Source organism: Centruroides sculpturatus, unplaced genomic scaffold (assembly GCF_000671375.1).
Source record: "Centruroides sculpturatus isolate CEXI.00-Female unplaced genomic scaffold, Cexi_2.0 scaffold333, whole genome shotgun sequence".
Classification (NCBI taxonomy): Eukaryota; Metazoa; Arthropoda; class Arachnida; order Scorpiones; family Buthidae; genus Centruroides; species Centruroides sculpturatus.
Window position 1 is genome coordinate 182179 of NW_019384637.1, and position 12558 is coordinate 194736.

The 12558-nt window shown below is 31.7% G+C and overlaps 1 protein-coding gene across 1 annotated transcript in view; it reads right to left on the reverse strand.

The window, feature by feature from the left end:
• The window catches only part of LOC111625875, a 68504-nt gene that overhangs the window by 19571 nt on the left and 36375 nt on the right, over positions 1-12558 (reverse strand). Inside the window, exons 6-9 of the mRNA XM_023369125.1 lie at positions 9027-9055; positions 6286-6356; positions 5871-5945; positions 225-474 (exon numbers count right to left, since the gene is read on the reverse strand). Coding sequence (XP_023224893.1) covers positions 225-474; positions 5871-5945; positions 6286-6356; positions 9027-9055 — 425 coding nt within the window. The remainder of the gene's footprint in view (positions 1-224; positions 475-5870; positions 5946-6285; positions 6357-9026; positions 9056-12558) is intronic.

The window sequence follows — 12558 nt, forward strand, 5'->3', positions numbered from 1 at the left end:
GGGTGGACCAAAAAGAATATACGTATTTCAAACTGATATATTTAATAAACTGTAAGACATACAACTATGGAACTTGGGACACATATTTATGAAACTCTCTAGTTTAGATTACAGGTGTTCAATATGTCCTCCACCAGCGACACGAACGGTCCAGGCGGGAGTTCCATCCGGGTGTCCGGGAACCGGGGTCCGGGCGGGAGTTCGGTCCGGGCTTCATAACTAACCTGCGTCTCAAAACACGCAAAACTGTTGTTTTAGGCAGCTGCAATTCCCGGCTGGCACGACGTGTTGATTTTGAAGGGCTACGTTGGTAAGCAGCTTGAATTCGTGCGACATTTTCTTCAGATACACGAGGTCGGCCAGGACTCTTTCCTTTACATACACAACCTGTGTCAACAAACTGACAGTACCATCTGCGAATGTTCCATCCATTCGAAGGATCAATTTCGTACCTCAACCAGAAACGTCTTTGCACTGTAATCACAGAATTACACTTCGCAAGCTCAAGAATACAAAAGCTTTTGTGCTGTGAAATAGCCATTCTACAACAACTGTGAATACGTCATTGTAACCAAGCACAACTGACATCTGGGGACAAACTAGACAATGCACTCGTTCCTCCGATACCCACAGCACACCGCTACTATCGATAATTTAATAAATATATCAGTTTGAAATACGTATATTCTTTTTGGTCCACCCTGTATTATTTTATGTTCAATTTTAAAATTTGAAAATTAAATTTATTTTAGCAGGAATATCAAAAACATTTATATTTGTTAATTCTACATTGTTATATATAACAGAGCTGGGAAAGTAAAAATATAACTGAGGGAAAGTATGGCGATTGGTCAAAAAATAACTCCCCAAAATTGTTACCATTTTTAGACTCAGTTTTTGTGTGTGTGTGTGTGGGGGGGGGGAGTATGATTTTGTTAACCCTTTTTGAAGCTTAATAACTCCTGTGCTTTTTGTTGAAAATTTCTGAAATTATGCAGGGATATTAGTGTATTAGGGGGATTGATGCTATTTAATTTTTTGTGGTTAATGGTTAACAGGTGGTGAGATAAAGGTGCGTTGCATGTCATATCTCCAGTAGAGTTTGACTTAATGACAATTTGACTTGTTATTACCATTTATAATTTTTTACAAAACCCATCCCTACCCTCAAAATTAAGCTTTTTGCTATTTTATAATAATTAAAAATATAAAAAGTTTTTAATAATAAATTATCGTAACAGATGTAACCAAATATGCAGTTTTAAATGTTGCTGGGAAAGTTAAGCAACTAACTGCTGCATTTTTTGTATTTTATTTAAAATTTCACTTACAAGTATCATAAATACTAATTAATAATTACTGTATTTTCACAGAATGACTGGAATGACAGTCTATCTGGGAAGACAATGAAATCAGATATTTCCATATGGTAAAAACTGGCATGCCAAGGGAATGTAAGTATGCTAGTTTAAGTGAGGTTATACATCCTTCTCTAGAGGGTACATTAAAAAAATGAATGTGTTGCGTTACATAAAAATAAACAAGTTGTTACTCTATAACAGTGAAACTATCAGCATTACATTAAAAACTAATTATATGTTTAATTTCTTCATTTTGTCTTCTTTCTAACAACATAAAATACTCACAGAATTCCAAAAGTGCTTTCTTTTATGTGTATCTTACTGTTATTTAATTCGAAAAACACAAAAATAAACATATTAAATTTAAGAAGTTCAATGTAAATTATTTCAGCTTATATCAATTAACATTCATATTGTGTGAAATATGAGAAGAAGGTGTTATTTTTAAGGTCAGTCCACCATTAAGCAATTATGGGTTCAAAAGGCACTCCACAGCAGGCATCCCTATGATCTGGCCTAGGATTTTGTTGACAAAACTGCATCAAACAGCTAATTAGATCAGGGATGCCTCTTTGAAGAGACAGAAGGATTCATGATTGCCATACAGGATCAGGTCATAAATACTAAAAACTACAGAAAACACATACTCAAAGATACAACACTCACAAATGACACATGCAGAAAATGTCACATCATGCCAGAAACTATACAACACATCACTTCTGGTTGCAAGCTCTTGGCACAGACAGATTACTTACATAGACACAATCAAGTAGCAAATATAATACACCAAGAGCTTGCAAAGAAACACAAATTGGCAGACATCCACGAACCATACTACAAGTATATTCCACAGACAGTATTGGAAAATAACACGCACAAAATGTATTACGACAGAGCCATAATCACAGATAAAACAATTTACCACAACAGACCAGACATCACACTCATTGACAAACACAATAAAATCACATACATTATAGACATAGCCATTCCAAACACTCACAATGTACAAAACACATGCACTGAAAACATTAGCAAGTACACAGAACTTGCCCAGGAAATAAGGCATCTGTGAAGGATGGATAGGGTTCTTATTATACCTGTCATCCTCTCCTCTACAGGTGCCATAGCACACACACTACACAAAAGCCTGGGCACATTACAATTGAATAGAAACACATACATCACACTACAGAAGGCCTCTATATTGAATACATGTCATATTGTAAGGAAATTCCTGACTACAGACATACACACTGATACACTTTTTTAATTTTTGTTTTGGTTACTATGCCTTGACTCTGGTCCGGCATAGTACATAGCCACGAGTATTAACTCACATAACCCAACACAATAATAATAATGTCACAAAGTCATTAATTGTTTTATTGTTTTGTACATGAAAACTATCTTCATGGTTTTAATTCAGTGAAATTACAATGTTATTATTTTATTCTACTCAGATGAATGTTTCCTTTAATATTTAATTAGCAACTAGTTTTGTTAGATCTGATTAATTTTATATTTTAGTCACAGTTTAACTGGCATGCTGGTCTCTCCCGTTTATATGCGGCATGCAGGATTCTTATTAGTTGAATATTATTAAATAATATTCAACTAATAAGAATCTATTTATAATGATTTCTTACTTGATAAATAAATATAAAATTACCAATACCCTGAAAAATAAAAAGATTGATACATTTTAATCTTTAGTATCTTGAAACTTTATTTCATTTTCTAAAGATTCAGTTGTAATTCCTTCAGAAATTGTAAAGATAATTTTGTTCTTGAATGAAAAGTTTCTATTAATGAATTTTATTAGAACTTTCAGAATCTTAAATAAAATTCCAAAAACTTCCACAAAAAGAAAATTTTCAGAGTTTTTATTTTTCATGCTATTTTTAACTTGTATTTTTATTCAATTTATAATTAGCATTTATGTATAAAAACTTTAAATATTGAAAATTTTTCTGTATTTTATAATATAAAATACTAAATTTTAAAATACCAAATTACAGTAGTAGCAATTGAAATTGAATCACCTATAATCATTCCAGAAATTATGAATTTTTTACTTAATAACAATTATTAGCAATCTACTGTAGACCTGCTATTCAGCTATCATGTAGTTATTATGCTAGTATGTAGTGTTGGTCCAGTGAAACACTTAATGCATTAGAAATGGCATTGACATGGCTAATTTTTTTCACTGCCCCTTAGGCACTAAGAATGCTTCATTTTTAATCAAGCCTGTATCAAGTTCAGCCAGGTGTGACCAGGTGTGAGGGACAGGACCACATTGTTCCAGGACAGCCCACCCTTGAAAACTTTCTGGTGGTTTCAACCTGTCTGGAATTCATTACCTGGTTCTTAGATCAATAGGATGAAAATTTAACCACTTGTACATCCAGCTGTTACATTGACAATGTTAGAAATGCAACAAGAAGCAATTTTTCAACTCTTATGAGAATCAAGTAAAACAGAAATTCAGAACAAGTTAAAAAACAATGAAAAAAAAAAAAAAAGCAAAATCAATGCTTTCTTTAAAAAAAAACTGTAATAAATAATTTTTATGTGAATACTGTACTTGATTTAATATTAATTTTACTATTATGTATTTTTTACTTTGAATTCAAAGTTTCATCACTACAGTAGACCCCCCTATAACGCTTAGATACGTTCCACGCTAACCGAAAATTACGTTGTAGGAATGATTAAATACATGAGCCAATCGCAGCCCGATAGGTGGGAACTTTACGGACTAAGGCTGTTTGAAAGGTTTTCTTCTATAAAATTAACCGATTCTAGACTAATTCCACTCAACATTTCCAAAACACGTATAATTTTTTGGGAATAATCCGTATAAACTACGCTATAAACAAAAAATTATAGGATTACTTACCGAGTGTGTACCGTTCGACTACGCCGTTGCTTAAAGCTGGTTTTCATCGCGGAACAGCACATTAAACGGCGGCCGCGATTTCTAATAACGAATTTTTCGCATAAAAATAACTTGACCTTTGGAGACATCATTAATATAAATAATTTTTATGGCCGTTGAATAAGAAGTGTTTCTTTCACAAGAAATGTATAAAATTAGTGCTGTATTAGACTTACGGTACCTAATTTACATACTGTACAGACGATAATAAACTCAACTTACTAGCCTAAAATCTCCGTAGCGTGTTGCCAGGCGGCAGAAAGCATATATATAATTATAATAAAGTTACAATAAATTAAGTTAATATATAATTATATATACAGTACCTAATTTATATATAATTAATATATAATTATATGTACAGTACCTAATTTATATATAATTTATATATAATACTAAACAGACGATAGCAAACTCAATTTAGCCGCTCCGTAGCGTGGCGCAGGGTCGGAGGAAAGTAGTTTGGCTGCTCATCCACTATTGGTCCAGACTCTATCAATCTTGTCGCGAAACGACGTTATAGGAGGTATTTTATACGAAAGTTTCTACAATTTTTTCGCTACGTTATAGGAATTGTCGTTACAGGAACGTACGTTATAGGGGGGTCGACTGTATATTATAATTGCAATGAAAGACTAGACTTGTGCTTGTTTCTAATAAATAAAAAATAATGAAAAAATTGTCTAATCATTTTTATGTGTTAAATTTCTATGCCTTAACCATTTTTACTATTGTACTAAAATTAAAATTAATATTTTTACTTTATTTAAGATATTTACCTTTTTATTCTTTTCCTACCAAGTCTGATTGGTTATTTGAAAATGACCAATTATTTTAGATAATCAACACTCTACTATTATGACCCCAATTATTTCAGATAATCAACACTCTACTATGAATGGGTTAGTTTTTATACTTGGGTCTGTTCTTGTGAAATTCCTCAAGGGTGGCTGCACAATTAATGTTGAACAGCACACAGTTATCCCCAGTAGCCTGCATACCACCCTCAAAAACAAATACCCAGATTGTTTAACACAGGGAGTCAGTTTGTTGCATGATAATGTGCATTCCCAAACTTCCCACAGAACAAAAGACAAATTGACATGGTTAAAATGGAAAATACCAGATCACCCCAAATTTCTGCCCTGGGACATAATTTTTGGGGATCTCAAGAAGAGCTTGAAAGACAAGAAGTTTAAGTTGAACCATACACTGGAGGAGGCTATTCAGAATTTAGTTCAATCCCACCCAAGAGACTTGAACACAGCATCTGTCATTTGATGTCACAATGAGAAAAGTCTGTTGTCAACAATGATGATAATTAACATGTAAGTTGATTTTTGAATGTTTTAGCTGCCTCTGCTGCATTTCATTTGATTGCTCCAATATAAAAATATAATTTCCTTGAAGTAGGAAAAATTAATTTTTTAAACTTTAATGGTTAATATCATCAATTTCATATAGATTTGAAATCTGTTGTTTTTACTTATTATAAGATTGTAAATATGTTGCACAGTTATACCTAATTTAAATATTATATATAATTAATAATAATAAATTACCTTCACCACTAACATCAGGTTCATGTGGCTGGAAAGCACCATAGGATGACCATAAACTGCCTAATTGTGTACCAGCTGATTTAAAATGTTTTTAAATTTTAATTAATTAAATTTTAATTTATTAATTTATTTTTAAACTTATTTTTTTTCTTAATTTTTCAAAAATGAAAGATGTTAATCAACTAACACATGCTCTAGATTTGAATGAACAGGAGATGACACAATTGAGTTCTAATTATCAAGAGAATTTTACATTGTTTTAAATAGGAATCAGATGGGAACTAACATCCAGATTGAATTAAGAGGAAATTCATATTATATAAGTTCAAATTAACAAGTTTACTGTATTTCACTTAACAGAATTTTAACTGCAATAATGAATTAATTATTATAAATAGAATTATCAAATGCTTACCAGCAATAGGACTTGAAAATACACCTAAAGCATGAGTATCGTCTACCCACTTGATATTAAATCCTGGATTTCTATTACAAATCAAAAAATCAAATTTAAATTAAAAAGTCAATATAAATTAAATCTCATTTTTAAAAAAAATTTATACATANACATGTATAAGAAGTGATATAAAAGTATATTAAAATTTTGCAAGGGTTGTACAAAAAGTAATGGCCTACAATATATTACTATACAAATAAACCATTGGAAGAAAAGAACACAAGATATATAGATCTAGTAGTAACAACCGTCATCTTACCATGCAAAATTAAATGATATTGCTTGCATTAGCCATACAAAAACAGTGTGATATAAAAAAATGGCAGCCTGCAGTGTGTTCTGACAATGTTCAGCAGCTGTATTTCTTATTAAAGAGGAAATTTCAAAGACTGAAAAATGTTTATAGAAGGTTTGTATTTGCATAATTGTTTGCAATGTCAGATGACCAGACAATGAATTAAACAAAGATGGCAAAACAGACATCAGAGATCAGACACAAGGTGATTGCTTGCTAACTGTTTCTAGGGAAACACAAAGACAGACTTGATGCTCTCTTAAGAAAGAAGCAACATGTGAAAATTACAGAAATTGCAGCACATTTTGGAAACAGTTATTGTACAGTGTAAAATATGGAAAAGAGTTTAGAATATCACAAAGTTCGTTCCTGCTGAATTCCTTGGAGTGAATGAAAAGAAATTAAATTCATCTTTCATACAGCCCAGACAGCCCTCTTAATCACCTGATAATCATTAACTTTTATAATGCTAACTTTGTAACTCTTCTTAATAGAAGAGTTACAAAGTTAGCATTACAAAACTTATGAAGCAGTCATTCAAACTCTTCTTCACTGAACATTCTAAATAAATTTCTGATGCAAGAGAATTTTCAAACTTCCATAACAATTTAGATTAAACCAAACAATTGTCAGATTATATCAAGCTATATTAATGCTACTAACTACCAATTAAATTTCAAGTAATTTGGCTTAGAAGTAATTAGTAGCATTAATATAACCTTATATAGATGGGCAATTGCTTAGCTTTAAAAAAAATCAGGTTTATAGATATTTATATTTCCATAATAATTTAGAAGTAAAATTAATGTGATGAAAACTTTGGATGCAAGCTTTTTAGTTACAAAATTAAATTATTTTTAGTTTCTACAAATTCATTGGCACTTGTTTACTTTGATATCCATAGTGACGTGACTTAATCATCATGAACACTATGCAAGGCATAGAAAAATTCACAAACACAATTTAGTTCCCATTACTTATCTATGTTTACAAGAGCAATAGTTTTCAAATCATTTGCTCCAGGTAATGACACATGGGAAAAGGGTTTTCTTTTGGGAGTTAAATTAAAAAAAAGACATGATGTTTTTAGTAAGGTTTCACAAAAAAAGAATAACAATTAAAATGTAAAAGTTAAATGTACAGAAAACTTGAGTAACAAAATAAATTTTAATGAATGTACTTTGTTATCCTGTATCATCACACTATTATCTTAAAGAATAGAAAACTGTGAGTATAACAACTTAACAAAATATATAACAAATTAACTTATCTATGTTAAAATAAAAAATAATAATACTCTTGCTACTGACTTTTTTTATAAACTTAACATTTTGGAAAATTGTGAAAACACCAATTAATTAACTCAAATTAACAAATTAAGAAAAAAAGGTACTAGGGTTTTTCAGATTGGTAAAAAGTTTGATTGCTTATATCCTTCATTCATCAATACACTCATCATCCATGGCAGAAATGGAGAAATGTATGGAAATTAGAATCTGCATAAATATCCTATTATTAATGTGAGTTTTTTAGGGAGTTTTAGATTCAAAACCCCACTCCCGTGACACCATTATGTAAACCGCAGGGGAGGTCAGGGTCAGTCACACCTCCCTGTTCAGACAACAGGTCATTAAACCTGTTCACTGTCAGGATAGCTTATTTTACGATAAATTTTATGATTTTACCAATGAGGGTTGGGACTCTCAAATGTTGGTCGAGTGGAGGGAGAGTATTTGGGGTCGATGATAAGGTGAAGGCTGTATACGAGTAAAGGAGTCTACCATTTTAACAAATAAAACAAGAATTTATTAAAATAATCAAAATTGACAAAACTACTACACAAATCTCAACATTAAACAGCCTAACAGCACAAGAGAGAGTTTACATGTTTTCTTCATACCTCTTTGTAGGTTTCTGTGACGATTAAGGAATGTAGGCACATAAATGTCCAAATAAAAGGTGTCTTTGATCCAAATGTGCACAAATATAAAAGTTCACAACTCTGGCGATGAACAGATATCAATGGTGAAGGATCGGAATTTTGGTGGGTTCGGAGATTTGACTCAATGTCGTTGGTCCGGCTTTCGATAAGAGATTCCCCCAAGAAGGGGTAAGAACTGTCTTTTATAGCCTTTTGTGGGGAATTTCCATTACGTGATCAGATGTTCTATGAGCTAAAGGTTATAGGTATTCTAGGGACCCAAACAAGTGACGAAATTTGGATGCTAACTATAAACTTTTGTGCAAGTTGAGCTACAAGTTATGAGAAGACAATAGAATGTTGATGGTTATGACAGGAAGGTTTACACATTCCCAGCTAAGTTCATTTTTTTTCCCTTCTAATCTCTTACATAAATGAAAGTAAATTAATTACAATTTTTGTTAATAAAATTCTGGATCTCACATTAAACATCCTTTCAGTTTTTCAAATCTCTAAATGAATACAAACAATCAAATTATTCCTAAAAAAAATTCCCAAAAATAAATTTAAAAATATACTTTTTCATTACAATAAAAAGTTACTTAATTGAATTATGAAACTAATTAAGTTCAACTAACTTTAAGTTAAGCAAGGAGTTGCAATAAATAATTTTAGAATAAACCTAGAAGAAACTAATCGGCCTGGAGTGAGACTCAAACCCATAACTCCTGCTTACAGTGTGAATGCATTGCTAATTATGCTACCTGAACTTCCAGTCCAATCTTCCCTTCCAGGTATATTTAACTTTCGATATAATCATTGTCAGTTATCACAGTGCCAACTGTCATCACCATAAGTCAAATATACCTGGAAGGGGAGATCAAACTGGAAGTCCAAGTAACATAATTGGCAACACACCTGCACGGCAAGCAGGAGTTGTGGGTTTGAGTCCCATTCTGGGCCAATTTTTTTCTTCCAGGTTTATTCTAAAATTATTTAATTAAATTATAATTATTAAATTTATTACAAGATGGTGCCTAATGCATTCCTCTAGTGTCAAATTGTTTAGTAATTTATTAGTATTATAGTTGTTATACAACCCAATGGCATATGGCAGTGCACAACTTTTATGCCTTTGTGTCCTTAACTTATGTATTTATGCTTAAATTGTCAACTAGAACTTATTATATCCAGCGCATGATGTCCTAGTAATAAATTAATTAAAATTATAATTATTAAATTTATTACAAGATGGTGCCTAATGCATTCCTCTAGTGTCAAATTGTTTAGTAATTTATTAGTATTATAGTCGTTATACAACCCAATGGCATATGGCAGTGGTTGGCTTTAGTAATATAATGTATCAGGTTTTCATAGAGTTGTTTGTCCTAGTGTATTAATAGATAAGTCATCAATACATAATACTAAGTAATCTGTTATAAAACATACTTTATTTGTTTGGCATAGAAAACAGACTATTAAACCAACCATTAAACATTTGTTGATTTATAATTTTATGCTTTTTCTACTTGAACTATACAAAACTGACAATAGAAAATCTCCAAGATCTGCAAAAATAACAACATAGGACTTTGATTTTGTAGACATTTTGATTTCTTAGTCATTTTGACTTGTTGGGATTTTGAACTAAACCCATTTTTTTGTGGGGAAGGATATCATCTATATCTATACTAATATATAAAGAGATAATGTTTGTATGTATGTAAGTTTCGTTGCAGCAGGTAATCTCCGAAACTACTCATCCGATTTCAAAAATTCTTNCCTCTAGGAACAAATTAATCAGTAATTCAAATTATTATAGCCAAACTATAGCCTGATATTATATGGCAGTTGGTGTAGCTTTATTTATTGAAATAATTGATAAAAATAAAAACTATATAATTTAGTAGCATTAGTTATAAACAAACTAAAATAAACATGAAATTTATACTCTTATAACTTCATAAATGTAACTATTTACTAAAATAAATGCTTTTAGATTATACATAACAGGTTTCTAGAATATTCTACAAACCTGTACTGTATAGTATAAAAATGTTTACCAAATATTTAAATCAGATAACAAAATTATTTTTGAGCCATTTAAAAATTATAATTTTAATTAAATGTCTGAACTTCCATACATTCCAAGCAGGCATTGCTGTTTTGTTAATAAGAGTTTAACAAGTAATGCATGATCAAGCAAATTGAGACCATGACTGTTAATTAACCTGTTGAAAAATTGTGAACATTTGGCAACTCCTTTTATATCCTAAATTCATTAGAAAACCTATTTAATATTGATATTAAGAGGTCAGTAGTGACAAATTTTGCCCAGGGACTGAATCTTGGGAGTAAAATTTTTTCTTGCATACTCAGGACTAGGTATACCAAATTTGATTGAGATTTGCCTAATGGTTCTTTCTATAGAGAGCTTTAATTAAACTATTTTTAATTATAATCACCCCTGTATAATATTGTAAATTTTGTTGAAAGAAATAAACATAAATAACATTATGTTGTTATAATTTATAAGTATATTTGTATGAACTTTAATGATAGTATGATATCTCTTATGATAAATAATACCATTTAATCTAAAACAACTGAAGGCATTATCATACTTTTTTTTTATTGTTTTTCAAACAAATGTAAACAGACCAAAAATGATCTAGAATAGTTTAGTACAACTGATGAACAAACTTTAATTGATGAATACTGAACAATTATTAATTAATATTCTAATGTGAATAAGTAAATTTAATACATTCTAATTTCTGATTACAACAGATTATTATAGTTGTAAGTAATAAAAATAATTTAAACTCTCAACATGAAGATCAACAACACATCAACACTGGGAATGGAAATCAACATTCTATCCAGAACCTGTTACTAGTGTGTTTGGTGAATAATACAGTTTATCACTAACGTTTTCGAACCATTAAATAGTTCTTCCTCAGGTGAAATGTACTGAATAGTCAATGGAACACATCAAAATAGAACATGAATACTCAAATTAAATCAAACGAAAGCTTGATGAAATTCGTTACAATGGGCATGCGCATTACGTGCATGGATGGTGGTAATTAAAGGTCGGTGTCCATAAGGGTCTGCCAGGCAACAGATAAATTTAGCTCCTCCTTTTGGTTGATGCAGATGGCCTTTGGCTTGTTTTATAAATGAATATGGCCTCTAACCATCTTAGATGTTCATGGTGAGGAAGAGTGATGGTGACCTTGTCTGTGTCAAATTCCATCTCGATATCAGGGGTCAGATACATAAGTAGCAAGGGTTTGTGGCGTGTCTTCCATGTTGAAGGACAACAGATCAAACCGTGAAACACGTGTCCTGGTCACATTTAACCTGCACGTTAAATCGTTGTACACAGAAATCGCCAACAAACACCAGATGCGGATCACATACAGGAGATGTCTGACGATCTTCGACATCCTCCACAACAGAAAAGACTCTCCTGACCATAACAGACACCCCGGTGTTTACTCTATCCCTCTTAAGGACAACAGATGTGACGGACCTTATTCATGTTGGTTCCACCAAACGCTCCTTAGAAACCAGAATACGCAAACACTGAGCAGACCTTCAACGTGGAAGACACACCACGACCCTTGCTACTTATGCGTCTGACCCTGATATCAAGACGAAATTTGACAAAGCCAAGGTCATCATCACTACGCCTCACCATGAACATCTAAGATGGTTAGAGGCCATATCCATTTATAAAACAAGCCACAAGGCCATCTGCATCAACCAAAAGGAGGAGCTATATTTATTTGTTGTCTGGCAGACCCTTATGGACACCGACCTTTAATTACCACCATCCATGCACGTAATGCGCATGCCCATTGTAACGAATTTCATCAAGCTTTCGTTTGATTTAATTTGAGTATTCATGTTCTATTTTGATGTGTTCCACTGACTATTCAGTATATTTCACCTGAGGAAGAACTATTTAACAGTTTGAAAATGTAAGTGATAAACTGTATTATTCACA